This window comes from Vigna unguiculata, chromosome 8 (assembly GCF_004118075.2).
Source record: "Vigna unguiculata cultivar IT97K-499-35 chromosome 8, ASM411807v1, whole genome shotgun sequence".
Classification (NCBI taxonomy): Eukaryota; Viridiplantae; Streptophyta; class Magnoliopsida; order Fabales; family Fabaceae; genus Vigna; species Vigna unguiculata.
In genome coordinates, this window is record NC_040286.1 from 34,146,062 (window position 1) to 34,171,573 (window position 25,512).

A 25,512-nucleotide genomic window follows, 5' to 3' on the forward strand; every position below is an offset into this window, starting at 1 on the left:
GGGAATACAAGGAGAAATTTATGGAAATGCAAGAAGAAGCTGCTCGTGAACAAAAATAAATATAGTTATCCTATTTAAATGTAAGAAAAAATAAATACAATTAAGATGTTAAGATATTCTATTATGATAAAACAAATAAGTTGTGTTTCGTAATAGAGAATTGTTATAAACTGACTTTATTTGTCAAAACTTAGAAGTTATATTGGTGAAGAAGTGCACCAATGTTGACTGGTGTTGGTAAAAACGCAATATGAGGAAGGAAGGAGGATGTGACAGAAAAAGTGCAACAAAAAGTGAATTCTCTAATGCATATATTCATTGCTCAGCTCAAATGAGGTAGGAATGCTTGTTTGAACCTATATAATGAAGGTGACAGAGACAAACAGTAGTGACCAAGAAACCAAAACAATAAAAATGAACATCTATCTACAAGTTATCTTAACATCTGTCTCATATCTTTACAAAACGAACATCACTCTGTCCAAATGCTGTTCCACATGCAGGACATTTGCGGTGCCGAAGTTCTAGATTTCTCTGAATGCATGGATTGCAGAACAAATGATAGCATTTCACAATCACAACCTGCCAAATACACTCATCAAACTTTAACTTTTACTTCTTGTTGTAAATTCTAAATTAGATACTACATATGTGCAGTTGCAAGTCCAAGAAAACATGTCAGATCAGCTTGGGGTATTACCCCTATCTCAAAACAATCATAATACTTCTTTGAGACAAGTCAAATTAAGTACAATGAAAGCAAGTGTATGTAAATGGATAAGTGGGCATGTTGTTACCTCCTTAGGACGATCAGTGCATACAGTACACTTGATCATGTTCTTGCATATCCTTATTTCTTTTTCAAGTTTTTGTATTGTGGTTTCTCCGGTTTCAGAAGTCAGCTCAGCAATTTGGCTGTTCAATTCCCTTAATTCTTCCTCCAGCTTCTTCCTTGAACTCCTGCACGACACATACCAAGATTCCTAAGTTCCAAGACTACATTATTAGAATTAAAACTGTATCTGCAAGTTGTGGCAATGTAAAAACTTTCTTTGAAAATCTATCCCTGATCCAGACTTGATGGATGATCAACCTCCTTGAAAACAAGAAATTACCTTTCACTCTCCAATTCCATTTCAATAGCTTCCGTGTCTTTCTGAATCTGATCGTACTCTTTCTCTGAGGAGGAAACAGAAGACTTGAGCAGCTTCAATTCCTTCTCGGCATCTGCCAATTCCCATCTTGTAAATTCCAGGGTGACCGCAAGGTGTTTTTCTTCTTCATTACACTTAATGGCTTCAGATAGAATGGCTTTCATCTGCAGGATTCAAAATATTGTTTAACAAAACAGTAAGCAATTGCTGCTGCAGCAAATTTGTTCAGCATAATTTCCAAATATATCAGAAAATAAAGGGGCCAGTGGAGGGGAAGTTGGACCTGTTCTTCACTATGTGCAATCCTCGCTTTTGAACTTTCTATTGAAGTATTCAGTTGTTGAAGTTGTTTAGCCAAGGCCTGCTTCTGGGTTAATATAGTGTTGTAGGCCTGTTTTGCCTTCACGCTGTCTGATACAAGCTGCATTATAATTGCAATATTATGTAAACATGATCATGATCCACACTAACCAGAAGTCGAATTGTTTGAGCAAATATAACTATTTTGACCATAGGAAACTCGGAGAGACCCATGGGGTACAAGTCCCAAAGAGTTTATTATGCAAATCATACTTTATAACCTTCTTAACATTATAACTATTTGCCGAGCTAGGTAATGCTGGCTTGTGACCTAAATGAGGGCAATAAAGTGATATTATATGTCGTGGGCTGTGCTGCTGGCTTGGGCTGTTGAATGCATCAAACTAAGATAAGAAGCTACCTGCACCTCTTACTAGTGTGCACCTCTTCCATCTCCACCACACCTCTTACTAGTAAACCTCTTCCATTTCCACCATCCTCCTCAAGTGCTTCTTCCATCTCCACCCCATCTTCCCCTAGTTGGAGGTATGACATGCTTTCCATTCTCAGCCTGCTGGTGTAACCACCTCTTAATTGAGGTATGACAAGCCGCGGCATTCTCAGTCCATTAATATAACCAAGTGTCCAAGTCATAAACTGTTATCTTTTGTAATATGTGATACACCGATAATTCAATTTGAATCATTTATACATGTTTGATATTTTAATATACTTTCTATATATAAGAAAATAAATTATTTTTCACTCATTCAAAATTACGGTATCAAAATTAATATATAAAAATAAATTAATAGGGGTATAATATTAATTATATTTATTTATAATAAAAATAATATTTTAAAATAAATATTGGTTGAAAAAACCTTTATATTATTTATATTAAATAAAGAATATATAAACACTATAATTATCTTAATTTAAATATTCTCTACGACCTTAAATATATTAATTAATATTTTCTATTCTTAGCATTAAACTACCATAGTTATTGTAAGCTTTAAAAAATTATAAAAGGTTAAGAATTTAATACCATCAAATATATTTTAGATACTAAAAGTGTTAAAAATATATTGAATCTTAAAAGGTATTTTTATTGGTGGTGATGGTTATTAAGTTTAAAACATGATGGAAAATATTGAATATAAGAGGAACCTTATAAACAATTTTTCACTATTTGCACTTCAAGTTGTTTGAGTTTCTGCTCAACTAAAACTAAGTGCAAAATTAATTTTGTCCTGCCAAAATCAATTCTCATACAGCAAAATTTCATGATGTTTGAGAAAATTGATTATTGTCTAAGATTTTTCCAAAATTGATTATCCCAAACTTCTTGGTTGATCCAGAGCTGAATCTAGGATATGCTGCACACAAGTTCTCCAAAACTACCTTCCTAATGATTCCATCTTATAAGATTCACCATGATCTATAAAATTATTTTTCTATAAATTAACCAGATGCTAATTTTTACATGTTGATTCATGAATAATCAGTTCTTCAAAACATTGACATATATTTCTACACATAATAGCAGAAGTTAATATATTAGCTACAAAGATGAACCATATATTTTTCATCAACCAGAATAGCAAAGGCCAGGAAAATAACCTATGTATTGCTGTTGTCCATGAAAAAACAGTGAAGATCATAGTGAGATAGTGTTTACTGAAGATAAAAATAAGATATACCTTAATATTATATTCATCCCTCTCAATCACTTGGTCCAACAGATTTTGGTTTTGTGTCTGCATATCTTCATATGCTTGACCAATAGTCTTCATGACAGCAATCAAATAATTATATTTTACAAGAAATGAGAGTTAGTGTAAACAAATCCACTTATTGCTGTTCATCTAGTATGAAGGGAGAGAAAAAGCCAGATAGCAAACCTCAATTTCAGATATATATGCCTCTGCCTCGGCTTCTTTAACTTTAATAGCCTCAGTCAGCTCCAAAATACCCCTGAACATGGACAGATAAAACATGAAAATGGCATGTATCAACCTATTAATAGACAAGCTAGTTTGTAAATATTTATTCCATTCATATGACAACAGTCAACATAAAAATTGAAAATACTAAGAGAACACATTGGACTTTATCTGGTAAAGAACATTTTAACAAACAGCTGATAAAAACACAGAAATTAAACTGTCAAGACATTTTTTTGAGTTAAACAAGTTTCAAAATAGATTTTTGATTTCAATAAAACTGTACATTAGGTTTTATCAGAACTTAATGTACAGTTTAAATGCCAAAGATATAAAGCATAAAAGTGATGTTGTATCTTAACAGCCTGGGCTTTTAGGTTAATTGGTTAGTGACACGGTATCAGAACCACTCTTAACAAGAAATTTCTCTCCTAAAATAAACAGGCACACATATGGGTTTGTGAGGGAAGTAAAAGTGATAGACAAGTTTGTCGATTAAGAAAAGCCATACTCAATATAGTAGTACACCTAAAAGACCAACCTCTCAGACACATCCAGCTTGGCCCTCAAGTCCTCTATTTCAGCTTCGGCGGCAGAAAGCCTTTGTTCACAAGCAGCTTCAGCTTCATTAGCAGCTTTTACCCTCAACTCTAGGCTATGCTCATCCAAAGCATTTTGTAGCACTCCAGCTTGAGACTGAGCTTTACTTTCAGATTCTCTAACTTCTGAATAACTGATATCCAAGTTTTACAGCAATCAAGATCGAATCATCTCAGTATGCATAATTTTGATTTCAATTGAAAATAAATTCTGTAATACTTACCTTAAGTTAAATTTAAGAATAAAAACTTAACAAGTTGCACACCATGAATGAAAACACTTGGTACCAAAGAAAAATTACGGACTTATTTGGAATATTGCATACATTCTGATTGATTAAACTGTACAAAGGATACATGAATAATGAATATACAGATAGAGATACACACAGAAGATTCTGGAATCATTTGGGATTCACTTTAAAATCCAATTGCAAGGTATGGGGTCCCATGCCGGAAGTATGGGAATCTAGTTTGGATTAGAGAGGGACTAAACCAAAAAAGTAATATCATAGAGTGGTTGGAAATCATTAGAATAGACACTTAGAGCCTTCTTCCAAATATCATACCATGTAGTGCAAGACAAATATTGAACTTACAAGGAGATTCAATAAACTGCTATAGAAGAGTCCATTGATAGTCTCTCCGTAATCAATCAGCACATAACTTGGTATGAAATAATTGGAGACTTAGTTAATGGGATAATATTGAGTGCAAACCATCAAACACTGATACCCATGAACACTAATTGTATTCTATTAAGAAATACATGAACATACCGGTTCTTAATTGCATTAACAAATATTATTTTGAGCAATAAGTGCAAAAAAATCACTACATGTATGGCGTATCAGAAATTCAGTATATACTTTATGATAAATGCTACCGCATAAATTAACTGCAAGAAACTCATGCCATCATTTTAATAATTCAAATCAGCATACCTTTTATCATAATTCTCCTGACTATACATATCCAAAACAAATTCTAACTCCTGATTCTCTTTCTGTAACTTTTCAGTCTGCACCAAAATATCACAAAAAATTATTTGAAAATTAGTTTAGACAATCAAGAATCCCCCTAAAATCACAATCAAATAATGCTGGAGAACCTTTCAAAGAAAAGGTGCCCGTGCACATGCAAGATACAAGTCAAAGACAACAGAAAAGTTTTGCAATCATATCTGATTCAGTCACAGACATACTCTACATTCAGAAAGTAATATGTAAGCAGCATCACTGCCATACAACAATGCCATTAAAGAAGAAAATGCCTATAGATCAAGAGAGACACAAAAGTTAGAGGCCAAGGCAGACTTACCAGCATTTTTAAAGACCTGATTTCCAAAACCTGTTCAGCACATTTGTTTGCAAGGCTCTTTACTTCACTTGTCTGCATCACAATAAAGTAATTAGCCAACCTTAATGCTAAAAAGGTATATTTTGAATCTAGTTGAAGAAAGTAAAACTAAGCTGAAAGAGAGTCATTTATGCAAACTGAAAGTACAGGTCTCTATGTAGAACCAGTAACTTGCTATAGAGGCTATGTTGACTAGTATTCATCTAGGCATAGCTAACTGATAGCTCAGCATAACTTACTGCAGTTAGTTATTTAACGTGGATACTGTTTGTATTTGAAGTAGAACTAAGCCAAAGGAGAGAGGTTTATGTAAACTAAAAGTTCAGGTATTTAAATATAATAATTAAGTTCTTGTGCAGCCTATTTTGACTAGACAACAGCACGGCCTAATTGGCTGTAGTTAGTTAGTTAACCAGGTACTAAACTGATTAAAACTGTAAACTACTCTATACACTGACAGTGGTAAGTGGCAAAACCTTCCACCCACATGCTCTTGCTTTATTTTTTCAACTAACACTTTTTTGTCATTAAATTCAAGGTGGATAGTCAACAAAAATAAAATCCATTTTTATTTATAACCACAAACTATCATATACTAACCATAGTGTTTTATCCAGTAACCATGATTTATTACAATGGAAGTTGATTGTTTTTGTTAACTTGCATCAATTTAGAAGCTTTCCATTGACTTACTATAATTTAACATGCATACAGAACTGCATTGTCTTCATTAAAAAAAGAAATGGACACTTGGGAACAATTAACAATTTTGAAGGATATATTTATTGCATTCAATGATGTCACTTTATACTGTCCACGCAATTAAAAGGCCTTTTACTTGTTCTGGTATGCTAGAGAAATATTTCAAAACAACCAGGTTAGCATTTGATCGAATCATTTCTTTACATTTGAAGACAAAAATTAAGTCGGCTAAAAGCCATGCTCTTGTTAAATCCCAATTCCTTGTAAGTGACAAAGCAAATAACATTGCAGATTCAATCTAACTAGATAAATTTCTTTCGAAGAAATGAAATGGCAAATTATATTAATATCAAATCAGTTTGTGACAACGACCTTCATGTTCAATATTTCTTTTAGTGAATGTGCTTTCTCCCGTAATGATACAGCCTCGTGAGCTGCATCTTTCCATCGCTTTAATTGAGCTTCCATCATTCCCATTTCTTTAGATAAAGCTGAAGCCATAACACGAAACTCAGATTTGATATCTTTTCTCCCTGAAATATATAACATTGTAAGAAACTGACAGATAAAATCACATCTAGCACAATTCTAACACAAAAACAAGTTAAAGTCTGACCAGCATCCTGTTTAGCTTCTTCCATTTTAATTTCAAGATCATTCTTTTCAAGCGTACACTTCTGCAACTGGTGCTCTAGTTCATCAATCCTATGATCAGAATTGTCAAAGAGCTGCCTTGCAGAATCAGCAGACTCCAATTTCAAATTTAGTTCATTCTCCCATTTTGCAATATGAACGCTGCCCGCCTAAAATAACATTTAAGAGAAATTGTAAAAGAGTAAATCGCAGATATGAAATTAAAACCAAACCGTAACACAACTGAAGGAAAAAGAAAAGGAAAGCAGTGTTGACCTGCAGAGATTCTACCAATGTTTTATACCGGGCCAATTCAGATGTCCAATGTTGAAGTTGATCATTAGCTAAAGAGTATATTCGTGAACTGCGTATGTACTTATCATCTTTCAAATCATTCTGGAAATAAATATAGATTAAAATAAACTTTTACATGGGATTGTATGACAAAGGCATCTCAACAATTGAGAAAATATGATCATGCTAGATAATCGAAACTTACAAACCTGAAGATCTTGGAATTGCTTTGTCAAGGTCTGATTGTCTTCCTGTGCCTCTTGGAGCTCAGAGAAACGGTCAGCATCCACTATCTATGACATTAAGCAATCATATTTCTTCTTTAGATAAAAAAGGACAACGGAATTACAGATCCAGAGAAAAAAAAAATCCACGTGACAAAAACCTTTGCTTCTTCGATTGAATCCTTCAACTCACGCAAACCCATGCTCCTGTCCGCAATGTTTTCAGGAGACAGGTTTCCATTCACTGCATCAGCATTGGGAGAATTCATCCCTATTGACGTGTCCTTTTGCATTTCCAGATTGACTAGTTTTCTTCTACTCTCTTCTAGTTCAGCCACAATCTCATCAAGCTCACCTTTACATAAGACAAGAAAATACTCTAGTGATAATTATGAAAAGCAATCAGCCAAAAATTAAAAGCAATCACAGTTCTCCTTCTATGATTTCTAAAAGTACACTTAAAATCTCTGCATAAATCTAAGGACATCAATTCTGGTCATATCTATTCCTAATTAATTCTAACCAGACCAATTAAAAAACACTGTAATTTAACTCTTCTTTATAATTTTCCAAAATTATTGAATTATGCAACTGCATAACTAAAATTCTCTTCCTACTAAGCACACGACTAAAGAACCATCATCTTCTACTGAGGATGTTGTTACTTCTAAATTATTTTTAATTTCAGAAAAGCTTACTACAAGCGAGCCTTGGCATAACGGTAATGTTGCTGCCTTGTAATCAACCATAGGTTCAAACCCCCAACTAACCTATCCACTAGTAGGGCAAGGACTAAGTACATCAACCCCCAAGCCTCAATTGGTGGGAGCATCATGACCTAAGTCACCTTTTTTAAGTAGTTGTTCTTCTATTCACCAACCTTAAAACGTGCACATGAATTGGTATATCCAACAATTAAAACTAAAATCAAAACATATCCACCTAAATCAACCAAATTGGATGGAGGATTTTTACAAATCTAAAATCAATAGGATTTCAAAATCAAATCAATACCTAATTTATAATTTTGCAAAACAAGAAATTTCAATATTTTAATTTTCCAATAAAATAATCCAACTATAAATCATATTATTAATTTCTTAAAAATGTTTCATTCCACACTAACAAATTTTCTTCAGTTTTCAATTTGATAAAACAAGATCTGCTCATTCCAAACTACGTAGCTTGATTGGTTTGTCGACTTTTAATGACTATCGCATAGGCAGATTGCTGGTCTAATCAAAGTACTATGCATTCTTCAACTTAGCATCATATAGACTGAATAATAGATTTCCTAATTTAACTTTAGCTTAACCTTTTAAGCACATTCATCCATAAAGAAAGAGTTACAAAACGAAAATAATTTTCAAACAAAAAGCTAATCAATTATCAAAGCCATAAGAAAATAATAATGTGCGAAAGACATTGAAAAACAATTTTGCACTAAGAGATGCTCCAAACATTTTGGAGTAAGGCCCCATTTTGGTCCTTGAAATTTTTCAAAACATTCAATTCATTTCTGGAAAGATTATTACATAAATTCAGTCTGAATGAATGATACATATTTGGGGATCAAATGGGAGATTTATTCATACATCATATAATATTACCACTTTAACAGAAAAAAAAAAAAAAACCCATTAAATACGAGGAAATCCTCTTCTATTAGACCATGTTGCAATCCATTTAAACCATAGCAAATGATAATCAATTTCACTAAATTTCACATTTTTTTTTATTCCTAAACTTCACAATAACTAATTTAAAAAAAAAAAAATTTTACAGACCTGCAAGGTGTTTAATGTCAGATTTTTCCTGTAAGCACTCATTGATAAAATTTTGAATACCAACAGTATACTCTTTATGCTTTGCATGGAGACTATCAATCACTTCTTGTAAATCATTTGCCTCCTCTTTCATCATATCATCAATCTTAGTCATTAGGGTTATAGCATCTGCAAACCAGAATGAGTAACAACAGGTTATTTGTATAAATATTCTCTAACTATTCTACAACACTGATATATGCTTCACCAAATTGTAAACATATCATATTTAAAAATTGTAAACAAAAACTATATGCCTCAACAACAGGATAGCATATCATATTTTTTACCTTCTGAAGATAAATCTCCGTCCAAAATCTGAGCTATACCACCTGATCTTTCCATCTGATCATCAATAATATCTTTCAGGAGCTTCAACAACTCCATCGTAGATGATTGTCGCAAAGCAAGGGCCTCCTGAACATAACTAGAGATCTCATCATCACTGATTCCTTTAAAGGAATCTTTCTGGATTAATCTACATAGAAATATATCCTCAGCAGGACACAAAGGAAGTGAACCTAGAGAGTAAGTCAAGTCAGTCTCTTGAATTACCTTTACACTAAGAAAAAACTACTTGTAGGTGTGTATATACCTTTAGGATTTTCAATGTCAGTCAAATATCGCAATGTGTCTTTGCCTTTGCCTCTCCCAGCTTGTATTCCAAGAAGAATCATATCGTCAACCAACTAAAAAGACATAAGAAAATTAAGCCAGCTAGCATATTATCCTACAGGAATACGAGAAAAAGTGCATTTCCTGCCACCCAATGACATCCCGGGTCACCAGAGCATACTCTATATATGGTAGTGCTACTTTCAAGAGAGGAGAATACTAAACTCAACGGAGGGTGACAGAAACCAGGCATGATGATAAAGAATAACCTGAGTCCAGAGTTGGTTCAAAGCAATTAACAAGTCATCATAAGAACTTTGTTTTCCTTTCAATTCTCTAATTTTTTCTTCAAGGCCATGCAAAGCATGTTTCTGGACGTCAATCTGTTGAACAAGCTGCTGATTCTGGAACTGCAATACTCCTGCATCAGCCTGGGGGGAGCATACCACCATTCCCCGTTACACAAGTAAAACTAATAAACAACTAACATTAAAAAGAATCTTGATGCCACACAGAAAGAGTAATTGCATGATAAAAGAAACCAAACATTTTTTTTACCTCAATCTAGTTAAGCATCTCAATGCTCATAAAAACCTCTGCCTGACTCTTTTAAATGAAAGACTCTCAGTGACATGAAAACATCTTGTTCAGAAGCAATATAACGTCAACCATCACAAGACATCAAAGCCACCCTTGCTAATTACTCCCCTCTTGGCAGCCCACACACACTGCTCAATGAAGTGAGCTAAACCCCTTAGTAACCACACCAATTGTGTTGGTTTGTAATTTCTTTTAGAATGACATATACATAAATTAGAATTCTCAACTTCCTCTAGATTAGTTTAAAACTTACTACAGATATTTTTTGATTCTCTTTCTCACTACCTTTCTCTTTTATGTTTACAGGCGTTCATCAGTACTTTTCCTATAACTAGTCAAAAAGTATCACCAATAATTATCTTAAGAAACTAAGTTCGTTAATGGAGTTTACTAAGTTGGCACTAAGCACAATCTAACTACTGCTACCCCCTTGTCGTAAAAAAAAAAACCTTTATCCAAAATTTCATTCACCCAAATTAAAAGAGGCAATTCATTTTGTGTCCACAATACCAAACAGTTCAAAGAATGCAATTATACACCCAATTCAAAGCAAACACTAAAAAAATTCAGAACCAGATCATCAACAGAGCACACGAGTGCAATGAAAGAGGTGAAAAGCAGCACATATATGAACAAATGAATACACAACAAAACCATATAGTGAGAGAAAAAGGGATTACGGTTTTGTTGGTGGTAGGAGAGTTGATGGAGTTTCTAGAAGTGCGAGAAGAAACAGAGGTGAGATGAGGCCTCTTCTTCTCGGGTTCGTCGTGGTCTGAGTTTTCCATTGAGATTCTGAAATTTTTAACAAAACGACCGCAGCATTAGGAATCGAGATCAAAACTTGCTCAATTCTTCAGAGTTCTCAGTAATAAACAAAAGAAATGGAGTCACACACCACACCAGAGAAAACACATTTACTCAAGTTTAGGGTGATGTACAGTGAAACCACTTTCTGCATTTTTTATATTTGTAACAAACCAAATTAGTATTTGACCATTTTCATTTATAAAATAGTATTTATTTTTATGCACTTATAATTTTACCTAAAAAATATTTAAAATTAAGCTTAAAAATAGTTTTAATACTAATTTTTTTATTTCGGTTTCTGTAAAAATATACATTTAATTATTCTAAAATAAAAAATCATTGTTTTCTTAATATTACATCACACCAGTTAGGTCCAAAAAATATTTTTCATGTTTAAATAAATATAGTAATTTAAATTTTTGAAAGAGAAAAAATTACTTTTCACGTAACTCAATGTTTTAATAGTGTTTGGATTGGAGTTAAAAAGAAAAAAGTAAGTTTTATTTAATAAAAAAAATGGTGAAATATTTTATGTTGTTTTAAAATTAACCAACGTCTTGTATTAAATGAAACATACCAAAAATATTGTCAAACTGTTGACATCACTTTTTTATACAGACTCTTAGGGTGTGTTCCTTTGTGTAGATGAATATGGGGGAGAGTGTGAAGATGGATTTGTGTAGATTTAGGTGAATGAATATTTGTGTTTTTTTTGAGTGGATTTAGAGGATAAAGTGAGTGGATTTGGAGATAATTTTTATGAAAGTTAGTGAAAGATTTGATTGATGTGATAGATAAAATTATATGTTAAAATAGATATATTTATTAAGTTACCATAATACCCTTGTGTAAAAAAAGAGAATGATTTTGTAATTTGATGTTATAAAAATAATTATAATTAATTAATACGAATTAAAAAAATATTAAAATTATATAAAATTTTAATAATATTTTAATTATTATATATATCTATATATAATTAATAATAAATATTATTATTATGCATGTATTATATTAATAATTAAATATATATATATATATATATATATATATTAATAAATATGATATTAATATATATATATATATATATATATATATATATTAATTATAATATGTATTGTTAATTATAATATGTATTTTTAATTATTTATAAATATGTTTAATTATTATTATATATAATAAAATAATAATAGGAAACAAATTATTTATAATATATTATATATATATATATATATATATATATATATATATATAAAGGGTATGAAAGTAAAGTCGTTAAAATCTATTCAAATCTTTCTATTGTTGAGAAGATGGATTTTGGTAAAAATTTCATGAATCCATCTTCTCTTTTCTGCACAAATCACTGAATGGGAACGCAACTTATTTTTAAATCCATCGTCCCTAATATGTGGTAACAATACAAATCGCGCAAACGAACAGAGGCTTAGATTAAAACAAACACAACTTAACTCTGTTTGGGTTAATAATAAAAGAAATTGTCAACAACAACATTTAAAAAAAATATTGTTTAAAGAAATTAATTCTTAATATATTAAAAATTATTAATGAAAAAATATATTAATTTATAACATCGTGATTTCTATTAAAGGACAATTCATCCAATCATTATCTTTTATTATTTATTATATGTTGTTAAAGAAAGTTTTATCACCGGATAAATTTATATGACAACATTATATTAACTATTTTTCCTTCAAGTAAAGTATTATCAATTTTTATTTTATTTGTTAAGTTATTAAAATATATAATTACAATAATTAAAAAATTGTTATTTGAAAATGTAATGTTATTATAGTTTGAAAAGGAAATTTCCAAAGGTATTTTACATAGCACATACAGGCTACAAATACATTTCCAATTGAACTTTTCAAGTTAATCATATTTTTAAAAAAAAAGTACAAAAGTTCGAAATCCTATCAATTTTGATGTTTTATGTGACAATTTTGTACTATAAAATTTGATATTTTATGTAAGAAGCCTTGTACGTAGTGTTGCCCATTAATAGTAAAATATTTGTGAGTTAAATCATAAGTTTTCACATTTTAATTGTTCTATTTACGTGATGTTTTTGAAGTTTTTTTTTTTTTTCATTGCGTAGTCACACTATGTTAGCAAATAATCTCGGATAATATTTTTTGTTTTACGATATGATTCTGAGTATGCCTTTTAGGAATAGTCAATAAGTTTATATAAACAAATATTTGCTTAACTCGATGACAATAGTTATACCGTGCATTCTATCATCATAAATATTTGTGTTAAATTTTGTAAAGATGAAATAAAGGTAAAAAAATAAATAAATTATTCATATTTTAATATATTTTAAATATTACATCTATATAAATAAGGTAACAAATCATTTGAGATTAATATAAAAGTGTATGAGAAGGGAAACTTTCAATTCAATGTTTAATTTTAAAAAATAAAACATGATTTAAATAAGAATAATAAAAGTCTAATTTATAAATAGAATTATGAACTAATCAAATTTTTTAATAACGATCATCATTGCTCTAAAAATATTATTGATTTTTCTTCCTTCTCTGATTTTTCCTTAAGATTCTAACGAATCTACCCAATTATTTGAAGATTGAAATAAGTCATATAAATTTTAGGTATAAATATACATTTAGTACCCAAATTTTTTCAGAAAGTTCAATGTGGTACCCGAACTTTAGAAATGTTCAATTTGGTACCCCAATTTTCTAAAGAGGTTCAATTTGGTCATTTCCGTTAAGTTGGAGTTAACACCGTGTCCGTACAGGACACGTGTCAAGCTATAAAATTTTTATTTTTTTTTAAATTTTTTTTCAAAAAATTATTTTTTTTTTCAAAAAATTTAAAAAACTGCCACGTGTCAGTTTATCATCGTGCCACGTGGCAGCTTACAAGCATGACACGTGGCAGTGTAATAGTTGTTTTCAATTTAGTACCCCAATTTAAATTTTTGATTCAATTTAGTACCCCAATTTTTTAAAATCATTCAATTTCGTCATCTTTCATTTGAGACCAAATTAGTAAATAAGCTTAATTACAACCTATATATACATGTTACAATAACTTTTTATAATATATATACATCAAATCATTTCACCTAAATACTTAAATTATTTTATTTTTTTCATTTTAACATTTGTAATTTTTTATACATGAAATTTTTTACACTTGTAAAAAATAAAATAATTTGAATATTTAGGTGTAGTGATTTGATGTATAAATTCAAAACAATTATTTTAACATGTTTATATAAATTATAATTAAGCTTATTTACTAATTTGGTCTCAAATGAAAGATGACGAAATTGAATGATTTTAAAAAATTGGGTACTAAATTGAACCAAAAATTTAAATTGGGGTACTAAATTGAAAACAACTATTACACTGCCATGTATCATGCTTGTAAGCTGCCACGTGGCACAATGATAAACTGACACGTGGCAGTTTTTAAAATTTTTTGAAAAAAAAAATAATTTTTTGAATAAAAATTAAAAAAAAAATAAAAATTTCATGGCTTGACACGTGTCCTGTACGGACACGGTGTTAACTCCAACTTAACGGAGAGGACCAAATTGAACCTCTTTAAAAAATTGGGGTACCAAATTGAACATTCCTAAAGTTCGGGTACCACATTGAACTTTCCGAAAAACTTTAGGTACCAAATGTATATTTATACCTAAATTTTAACGTTAAGGACTATCCAATCCTATTCGACTAGTTTCCTAAATAAGGTAAGTTCACCTATTTGCCCTTCTTCTGGTCTTTTAAAAAATATGTTGCATGTGGAATGCTTTAGGCTTGCATGTGGATTTTTTTGGCTATGCATGTGGTGTTTAAGAGATCAAGATGAATCTCTACTCAGTTAGAATTGTTAGGATATAGTCAAATTGATGATGAGTTGTTTGTATGCGGATATTGCTTCCTGTATGAGATGAGCTCTATAAAGGCAATGAAGTTTTTGTGTTGGTGACTTGTAATCTAGGTAAGTGAAGCTAGTAATGTTTTTATACATGTTTATGCTTGCTTTGATCTGTATGTTGATTTTTGGTGAAAATTTCTAATGGTTGGTTTGTAATTTTTGATTAATTTAGCTTAGACCTTTGATAAACTTGAGTAAATTAGTACTTGGAAATTGTTTGTATAAAATGATGTATGTGCTAAGCTAAATTAATGTCTAATTTATGGAATATTTAATTATAAGTATATGAGTTTGGACCAATTGGCTCATAATTGTCCATTTTCAAACTAATTTGTGCCAAACATGGTTTGTAAAAGGGATAAAAAAACCAATTGGAGCAAATTGACATACCAATATCGTTTTTGGTTTATGTAGACTCATTGGATGAGCTAAGACCCCCATTGAGTGAGAGTAAAAAATAAAATCACAAAGCTTCAAACATTTCCACTCACTAGGCAAGTTAGAGCTCATTGGGCGAGCTTCGTAAAACTAGCTCCCATGGGGCATGGTTGTTAAGCAAGTAGAATGGTCGTTGAGCGAAAACGATGTTTGGAAATTATAAAGAGGTAAGGGGGTTTTGGTTACTGAGTGGGCCTAGCCTTGCTAGGCAAATTTAGGGGAATTTAACTCCAAGTCCTAAGTCATTGGGTGAGTTACGACTTCGTTGGGCAATTATACCTCTAGAGGTGTTTCGTTAAGCCAGAACACAATTCGTTGAATGAGTCTAAGTTGAAGGATTAACCTATCTCAGATTCGTTGAGCAAATTGTATGGTGGTTGGGCGGAAAATCATGGTTTTTAGGAAAATGATTGTTTTGCAATATGAAAAGAAGGTAAAAGTGAGTATAACGAGGGTCTTTTGTTCTATGAATATACTACATTGTTTTGTATAATGTGTGGATATGTTGTATGAATGAGAAAGGAAGAATGAGGTTCCAATGGTGATGGTGATGATTTCTTTAATGTAGTTTGAGATTTAATGAAAAAAAACCTTTTGATATTGTGATGGAATGATACGGCTATTGTGTAAAATTGTATGAATACAATTATTTCTAAGGAGAAGTATCATATGGTATGATGTAGTAATGAATATACTAAATTTTTTTGTATAATGTGTGGATATGTTGTATGAATGAGAAAGGAAGAATGAGGTTCCACCGGTGATGGTGATGATTTCTTTAATGTAGTTTGAGATTTTATGACAAAAATATTTTGATATTGTGATGGAATGGTACAACTATTGTGTGAAATTGTATGAATACAATTATTTCTAAGGAGAAGTATCATGTGGTATAATGTAGTATGTGCATTGAGTAGGGATCCAATGTGTGAAGTCATTCTAACTCTACTAAACTTACAAACTCATATAGAGAACGAAGTTTAGGTTATGAGAATTGAAGGAGGCTCTTGTTTTGCAAGATCTGTATGTATGAAATAATGTTGTGACTTAAAGGATAGAAGGAATTAACTATGTCATGGAGACTTTAGATCGAGCGGAATCAAGGCTCGTTATTACAATGCACTAAGAGGTTACATGACAGGTGCAAGACTTCATGAGCATCCAACTCAATGCATGTGTATTCAGAAATTTGAATCTAAAATATATTTTTGTCTTAATGAGTGTTATATTGAGATTGAATTGTGTGATTATCGATATTTAAATGATTGTAATAGTTATTGTATGTTGTTGTGATTTGCTTGCATGTTATCATTGTATGATACATTTGAGCATAACATAATGCAAGTGGGAGTGAGTCATTGATGGTGAGTAATTATGGTTTAGGTATGTAATTTTGTATTGTTAGATCTTTCGACCTTTATGGATATTTTAAAAGTTTGAAACTATGTTTTTCTATAAATATATTTTATATACTTATATATTTATTTATGTTCATTATCAATTGTATAATAATAATAATAATTATAATATAATTAGTAGCATGATTATGCTTATTAGTATTTTCGACTTAAATGATCTAAAAATTTTAAAAGTTGAATATCATAGTAATAATATAGTAATAATATTAGCAGTATAAACTTATCAAATTATTTATATTTTATTATATTTAAAAAATCATACATTAATCAATATATATATATAATTAAGATAATAATTTATTTTATATTAATGTAAAGTATTAAATGTATAATCACTATGACGTACTTCTTCTAAATAACAATGAGTTTTAATACCATAGATGTGATTTAAATTCTCCTCATAAGTGTAATAAGTGAAGGGGAGACAATGTTCCATTAAAGTAATTTTTATAATTGTTAATAACTTTTAATTGAATCATACTTTTCATTTTAAAGTTTATCATTGGATTTAAGTTTATTTCTCACATATTTTATATATAATTATTTGTTATCTCATTAGATTAAATATATTTTCAAAAAAATGAAAATATAAATAAAAATAATTCGATAATTTTATTATTGGTATTTGTACGTAGTAAGTCGAGAATACCTCGGCCCAGAAGGCCGATAACACTTCAGGCTAGGAGCACTTCGCGTGCCATGATCAAGAGGACCTTAGCATGCTTATGTAGGGACTATGACGATTATGAGTAACGTTGGTAAGGTAGTCGAGGACACCTAGGCACCACCAACATAAGCAAAGGTCGAGGAGATATCGGTCCCAAAGTACAACCAACACTCATTTACTACAATTTAAAATGAAGCGTCATTCTTAGTACGGATCCTTATTGGCAAATAAAAGAATAAACGAAGAATTAAGATTAATAGAGATCAATTAAGATAATCCCAAAACCAGTTAACTTCGCAAACTCTAGGTTCATGAAGCTAGGCTTATCCAGATAGTATAAAAGACATTGTTCATAAGGTAAGAAAGCATATGGTCATTATTATGTTTTTGTTACTCTATTACTAACTTGGACGTCAAAATGACTTTGCAAACTCCCTCACTAAACTCATCTTACCACATCGAAATAAGACACTTCAAAGTCAAAAAGTGCGAGTTGCCGAATATTTTAGTTAGATATTACACACATGTGTTTTTGGAGTTTTTTGACTCAGACATAAACTTGTATTCTTCTGGATATATTTTTACTTGGTAGAAACAATATTTAATCTTTATAACAAAGTCGATACAAATAATTAAATGGTTAGGTCGACAATTTCATTCTATATAAAAACTATTACTAATATAATATTTATTAAGAGTTAATTCAATCTATACCATATACTGACCTTTTTATTTTTATTTCTCTTTGAAAGAGAATGCAATGACAATCATTTTCCAGTAAAAAGATATCAAACGGTAGAAATATTTTTCTTCATTCTCCATTGCTTTACAAATTAGGCCAACTAAAAAAATAAAAATAAAAACATTAGAACATGTGCTTACAGCAATACATGCAAACTTTACCTATGTTGTCGACACATAATTAAGGTACAAAGATGCTTTATCTTTGTTGAACGAGATATGTGCCCATTTGTAGGGTCTGGTAGATCTCCATTTACATTCACCTAATGCCCTTTTTGCAATTTTGGATGAAGTATTTTGCTAAATTTTTTATCACAACTTAACGCAAACTGTCCTTCTCTGCAATCCGTTACGTTCTTGCAAATCCACACAATGGGTTAATTTGTAATATTCTCAAAGGTTTGTCTAATCTATCTTTATTAATTACAATAATTGTCTAACATTGTTTTATACCCATTTTTGTTAAATTCGTATCCAAGTCTAATCATAGATAAGGTTTCTTTCTGAAATTAATTCGAAACAAATTTTCAGCCTCACAATATATGGAAATAGAATAATGTATGCTGCACTTAAAAATACCATTGATCTGTATATTTAGAAGCTGAATCTAAGTAAATAAAAATTAACGTGGAACCGTCCAAACTATATGTACATGTAAAGTCTTATTTTAATTCATGGATACATATTCTTCTTCTTTTCCAGCTTTTCCAAGTGTTATTTTATTCATGAAGGATAAGTTTTGTTGCTTCTTTCTTGTTTTTATTGTAAGTAACATGTTTATTTGTTAAAGAATTACTATTAGCGAGGACGGTGAAGTATATTCGTTTATACAATCATTACAAAGTTGGATTCTTTCGCTTAAATTAACAGAAAAAGATAACGATATCCATATCAACAGAGAAAAATCACATTTGTTCGTATCTTTTATATGTTCAAAAACTGTTAACAATAAACCAGATATTCTCAATGTTCCTTCTACTTTATTAAAACCATTAACATGGTGACTTTAATATGTTAACCATTCATTTTCGGTAACACTGGCCCTAATAATTCCGAGAAGAATAGTGATAAAGGTATAACTTTATGCTATTATTGATTAATATTATACGCAGAAAATAGCACGGTATCCACTTTCTGTTCAGAAATCAATCATCTCCGTAGAAGCTTATTTCAAAACAAAAGCCAAAAAATTCTTCTTGTGCACAACACACTTTCATTTGTCTGTGTCTTATCAATAGGGTTGTTGAGAAGGTATCAATCTCAAGCTTAAGGGAATACCATGCAGAAAAAAGTGACATTCAAACCATGTCATGGAATTTTATGGTGCCAACTGAAGCCAGAAACTTTATCAAATGAAATATTATTCATCTTCCCTAATTAATCATATGGAGGATGGTAGCACCCCCCAACCATCACATGTGTGTTCATTCTATTCTAATACACAAACTAAGATAACTAAGTTCAATACATTTTTTAAAACTGAAAATGATCTTCCAAAATCGTGAAAGAAGAAAATTCAGGGTCTGAGATTTTCTCAGAGATGTGATGACTAAACTTGTGGCCTTAGGGCATGAAACATGCAAGACCCCTGCTAATCATTATAATATATCAAATACAAGACCTAATTTTCCGACATCTTAAAGTAAATGTCTCTATCCTTGTATGTACTAGACCTATTCACTTTTACTTTTACACAATTTCTCCAAAATATTGTTTGATTATGGTAACAAGAAAAAGGTCTTTGTAAGGGTAACATGTTTCGGTTAATCAAACTATCCTAAAGACAATACTTGAAAAAAAATGTGATATGTTGTTTTTAATCCCAACATCTTCAAAGAATCACATGGTTTTAGTATTTGATATTCACATAGCTTATATATCACTTTTTAGAAATGTTTAGACAAAAACATGTTAAAATTTTACATGAACTCAAATCAAATCTTGAGATATGGTGAAGGATAAAAAACATATCTTTCTCTATTTTAAGAAAGCCCTTGTTCAAACAAAAAGTTACAAAAGTAATACGAAACTAGCAATGAACACGTCCTATATATCAGATCCATATCATCCATCAACTACGATATGGTCTACAAAGGAATGGTGGTGATTATGTTTCAATACCTTGCAATTAACATCAAAGATTCATTGAAAAAAGATCAGATTCTTGAGCGATTTTGGATTTTTCCTCATCACAATGAACAAGAACTGGGATAAAACAAAACTGCATTTGAATGCAGCAACCTACTCACTGTTACACACAAAACCCAATCCCAATGCAATGGTGGAATGCAGATTAAGCAAGATGATGACAAGAAGCAAGCAAGGACAGTGCGCAATTGATTAGAATGTAATTTATTCTATGATCTGATTGCCATAATTTTTGTACAAAAAAAAAAACAAAAAGAGTAAGTTCTAATTGGGTAAGGTAAGGTAAGAAGCAGATCCATGAAGAAAGCATAAGCACCAACCAGTTTTCAGATCAGGTCCAATGCTATGACACAGGATCCAAATAACTTACAACAACACAGCCACAACCACCACCACACAAACCTCCATCCCTCCATGCCTATAATATTACTCTACAACACCACAACAATCTAACAACTCGTAAACATTAATTAATTAAAGGACATCGATGGAACAAGAAGATGAAGATGAGGAGGAGAAGGATTATACCGATCCGTCATCAGAGACAGAGCGCGGTGGCCGGGATGTCGTCGTCGGCACCTGGCGGCGGGAGGTTGAGATCGAAGGGGAGGGGTTGCCGGAACGAGGAGGTGAGGACGCAGTCCTCGTCCTCGACGACGGAGGAAGAAGAGTCGCAATCGCTGTGGCAATCGTCGAGAGGAGGAACAACAGGGTTAACGATGGGCTTGCGAGGGTGGAGAGTGGAGGAGGAAGGAACCCTAGGCCCGCTGAAGGACTCGACCGTGCTGCTCATGCCGCTGGTGGTGGGCCGGTTCACCTGGACAGGGTCGAACTTGGAGAACCCGTGGGCCTGGTAGAGCGGAATCTGCGAGTGCGAGTGATCCGTCTCGGGGTTCGGGAAAGGAAAATTGGTCTTGGCCTTGGGACCACGGAAGGATCGGGCCGCGGCGTCGTAGGCCCGTGCCGCATCCTCGGCTGAATCGAAGGTGCCGAGCCACACGCGCTGTTTTTTCCACGGATCTCTAATCTCTGCCGCGAATCGCCCCCAGGGACGCTTTCTGACGCCACGAAAGCGCGTCTCCTTGGTGGGAGGCTCCTGGTCCGGCGGGGGATGGACGGCGGCGACAGCAGCGGTGGCTCTCCCTCGTCGCATGTTTTACTGGAATGGTTTGGAAGAAGAAGATGGTTTCGATCTCGACGCAAGAGACCACCTTTTCCAAACCCCAATTCTTAATCTCGTTTCTTCTCCATTTCTTTTCCTTTCTCGTTTAGGTTTGGAGTCGCATGATGCGGTCTTGCCTCGTTTGCTCCAATAGATTCATTATAGTGACTTTAAATGTCTTTTTTGCCCTTTTGTCGTTGTGTGGTGGTGTTTGGGGGCTCTCTGCCCCTGATGTGATTATAGTGTTAGGCTTTTGCTTGTCGTAATTATTGTTGTTATTCGGACCAAAGCGCAATGCCCAACCACCACAATTCTCAGCAACCGTTTTCCCAATTCTAATCACACCTTTTCACTTTTAACCACACTTCCCTAATACTACATGTTTCAAATCTTTTCATAAACCAAATATAATTTACCACAAATATTCACACATTTATTACATTTTTTGTTTGCTTAACTTGATCGATTGGAAAGTTAAATCTATGAATGGGAAACTAATAAAGTAAGTGTGGATAGATCCAATAGCATGGTTTTAATCATAGTGTGTCTCTTGTTCAGTAATTGAACTGTTAGGGATCTATTAGGTTCCTTAAATCACGATTTATAATCTAAAGTACGTATAAATATATGCTATAAAAGGTAAAAGTGTACGAAGTAATGCTTCATTTAGCTTGCATGAATTAATATAGCTTGTGTTATTTGGTTTGTTAAATAAGGTTGAGAGTGTAATCAACAGATAATCAATTTTGAAAAATTGATTGTGTTGAGCATAATCCATTTTATCCTTGGACATAATCCACTGTGCTTCTTTAAAAATAAAAATGTTAAAACACCTTTGATTTGTGTGAAGTAGTAGGAAAAGTATAAAACGTGTTTTAATAAATATATGTGTATAAAATAAATATTTTTTTTATTATGATTATCACACATTTTACTCAATATATTTAAGGATTACATGAAGAGTTAGTTATAAAATAATTGTTTTTATAAGTTGTAACAGATGACAACGCTGTACATTAATGTGCAAGAAAGAGAGATACAAAATTTGATAAATAAATAATTCCCAGGGTTATCATTATGTATTTGAATATTGAAATTATAATTAAAATATGTTTTAAACAATTATAGTCATGTAATACTATATACCAATTTTAGCAACAAGAAGATCCACACAAAGAAAACTCCCAAATAGCATTTATATATATATATATATATATATATATATATATATATATATCAATAAAAAGAGTTTATGAATATGAATATGTACTTAGGTTACAGGAAAATTAGTATACAATGTACAAAAATTACATAATACAAAAGATAAAAATGATGTTTCATTCAAATAATCCTTGCATATGTCTATAAAAAGAATTCAAGTGGTAGTTATTACAAAAGATAGATGATGTTTCATCCATAAAATTCCTACATATGTCCATCAAAAGAATCTAATAGGGAGCTATTAAAAAACTTAAAAACTGAGCATATACAAAAATTGAATCAGAAAATAGAACATTCTTTTTGTCTCTTCAATTGTTGGTTATTGGTATTTCAAATCTTTCTGCTTTCTTGTATTTATGTGTTGAGTGTGACCACAGTCTGCACATAAAAAATAAAATATCAACAACAACCAATACTCTTTCACCATACACTATGTATATTGAAACCAAATCAAACCAATGGAATGTAAAGAAAGTGTATAGTACAAAAGATAAAAATGATGTTTCATCCAAAAATTCTTGCATATGTCCATCAAAAGAGCCCAATAGGGATCTATTAAAAAACTTAAAAACTGAGCATATCCAGAAATTGAATCAGAAAATGAAACATTCTTTTTGTCTCTTTAATTGTTGTTTATTTGTACTTCAAATCTTTCTGCTTTCTTGTATTTATGTGTTGAGTGTGACCACAGTCTGCACATAAAAAATATCAACAACAACCAATACTCTTTCACCATACACTATGTATATTGAAACCAAATCAAACCAATGGAATGTAAAGAAAGTGTATAGTACAAAAGATAAAAATGATGTTTCATCCAAAAATTCTTGCATATGTCCATCAAAAGAACCCAATAGGGATCTATTAAAAAACTTAAAAACTTAGCATATCCAGAAATTGAATCAGAAAATGAAACATTCTTTTTGTCTCTTCAATTGTTGTTTATTTGTGCTTCAAATCTTCCTGCTTTCTTGTATTTTATGTGTTGAGTGTGACCACAATCAATCTGCACATAAAAAAAATCAACAACAACCAATACTCTTTCACCATACACTATGTATATTGAAAGCAAATCAAACCAATGGAATGTAAAGAAACTGGATAGTACAAAAGATAGATGATGTTTCATCCAAAAAATCCCTACATATGTCTATCAAAAAAACCCAATAGGGAGCTATTAAAAACCTTAAAAACTGAGCATATACAAAAATTGAATCAAAAAATAGAACATTCTTTTTGTCTCTTCAATTGTTGTTTATTGATACTTCAAATCTTCCTACTTTCTTGTACTTTATGTGTTAAGTATGACCAGTCTGTACATAAACAATACAAGACCAAGACCAACCAATACTCTTTCATCATACACTATGAATATTAAAAGCAAATCAAAATCAACCCAACCCTTCATTTCTGTATGCTTATAATGCATGTCATTGGACAAATGCACCTGTCAAAAAATGAGAAGTTAATATTTTTATATATTTGTTTCTAATCCATGCTTAAGCTATCAATTAAGCAGCTATGAATAATTCTTCTCATCAATTATGAAACATTTTTAATCATCACTTTATTTTTATGATCCCATATGTATCTTATTATTGTCATCCACATAGTTTTTCAGATAATGTTTCCATTATTATTCATCCCAGATATGTAGAATTGATGGAAGTGGTGTGTGATAACACTATTCACTTATTATATAAGTTTCAAACCACAGTAGACACTTTACAATTCAAAAACAAACGTCGGATAGTTTCATCTTGTTATTTGCAAAGCACACATATCTTATATAATACTACTCTTCCTCTATATTCAAGGTTATTCTTGGTTGCAATTATGTTTTGGTCTATTCTCATATGAAGTGTTTTACATTAAGAATTACATTTGTTCTTTATATTAACTCAAAAAATTCATTTTACAATCTTTTGTATCCATAATTGAGTTTGTCTTCTCCCTTTATTAAGTCACTTTCAATGATTCAATTTGAGATAACTCTCACTCTAACCATTCTCTCCTCCACTCTAATTTATATTCTCATTTACTATTATTCCAAATTTTTGTAACTAAAATTATTGTCATCTTAATATTTGAATAGACGATTAATTATTTTTTTTTATACTTACATCAATTAGTCACTTTTCACTCATTTTCATTTGGTATCCTTATGTTCAAATAACCTTGTTTCCGTCGGGTTTTTTTTTTTTTTTCATCTTACCCTTTACTTTCCTAAAAACATTTATTGCTTAAAATGACTTGAGTTGAATTTGGCAGAATTTGAACTACATTTTCACACACACATTTAGACGTTAATTTTAAAATGAAAGTGGGGAACCACATTCATGCATAGTTATTGGAAGCTTCTTACAACAATAAATGTATGCATTTATGACAAATAATTACTTCATTATAAAACTTTCGCGAGTCATTTTATACAAATTAAGAGTATTACTATCATTTTTTTTTTCATTTCAATAAAACAACTGTATATTTTTTTTTCTATTCTGTATCACATGAATAGATATATACGTAGATACTTAAAGATTGAAAAAACACACAAAAAGTATATTGTAATTAATAAAAAAGAAAAGTGATTACTGCGATATTGAGTTATTATCAGACAAGTAAATAGAATACAAAAATAGTAAAATATAATCAATTTTAGTAATTTTAGCTTTCATTTAAGATTTTTTTATTTTGCATTAGAAGTAATATCACC

General features: G+C 31.2%; 2 protein-coding genes across 2 annotated transcripts; both read right to left on the reverse strand.

The window, feature by feature from the left end:
* Positions 1-282: 282 nt before the first annotated feature.
* LOC114194519 (E3 ubiquitin-protein ligase BRE1-like 2) lies at positions 283-11,225 on the reverse strand. Its single transcript, XM_028084794.1, has 20 exons — positions 11,154-11,225; positions 10,936-11,050; positions 9,925-10,086; positions 9,636-9,729; positions 9,331-9,561; positions 9,002-9,169; positions 7,376-7,569; positions 7,200-7,283; positions 6,973-7,092; positions 6,680-6,866; positions 6,436-6,596; positions 5,323-5,394; positions 4,947-5,023; positions 3,945-4,136; positions 3,362-3,434; positions 3,161-3,247; positions 1,438-1,575; positions 1,116-1,318; positions 798-960; positions 283-582 (listed from the first exon to the last, which is right to left on the reverse strand). The coding sequence occupies exons 2-20, from the start codon at positions 11,041-11,043 to the stop codon at positions 451-453; spliced, it is 2,646 nt and encodes an 881-aa protein (XP_027940595.1). The 5' UTR covers positions 11,044-11,050; positions 11,154-11,225; the 3' UTR covers positions 283-450.
* A 9,376-nt stretch (positions 11,226-20,601) lies between these two features.
* On the reverse strand, positions 20,602-21,737 carry LOC114193083 (ethylene-responsive transcription factor 3-like). The gene has a single exon (XM_028082780.1). The coding sequence runs from the start codon at positions 21,564-21,566 to the stop codon at positions 20,952-20,954; it is 615 nt and encodes a 204-aa protein (XP_027938581.1). The 5' UTR covers positions 21,567-21,737; the 3' UTR covers positions 20,602-20,951.
* Between the last annotated feature and the right edge of the window lie 3,775 nt (positions 21,738-25,512).

Coding starts and splice junctions, on each gene's coding strand:
- LOC114194519 (XM_028084794.1), bottom strand. CDS start 11,043: ATGGAAAACTCAGACCACGACGAACCCGAGAAGAAGAGGCCTCATCTC. Junction 3,435..3,944: donor AAGCTGGATGTGTCTGAGAG/GTTGGTCTTTTA, acceptor GTCCATGTTCAG/GGGTATTTTGGAGCTGACTG. Junction 1,319..1,437: donor TTGCACATAGTGAAGAACAG/GTCCAACTTCCC, acceptor TGAATCCTGCAG/ATGAAAGCCATTCTATCTGA.
- LOC114193083 (XM_028082780.1), bottom strand. CDS start 21,566: ATGCGACGAGGGAGAGCCACCGCTGCTGTCGCCGCCGTCCATCCCCCG.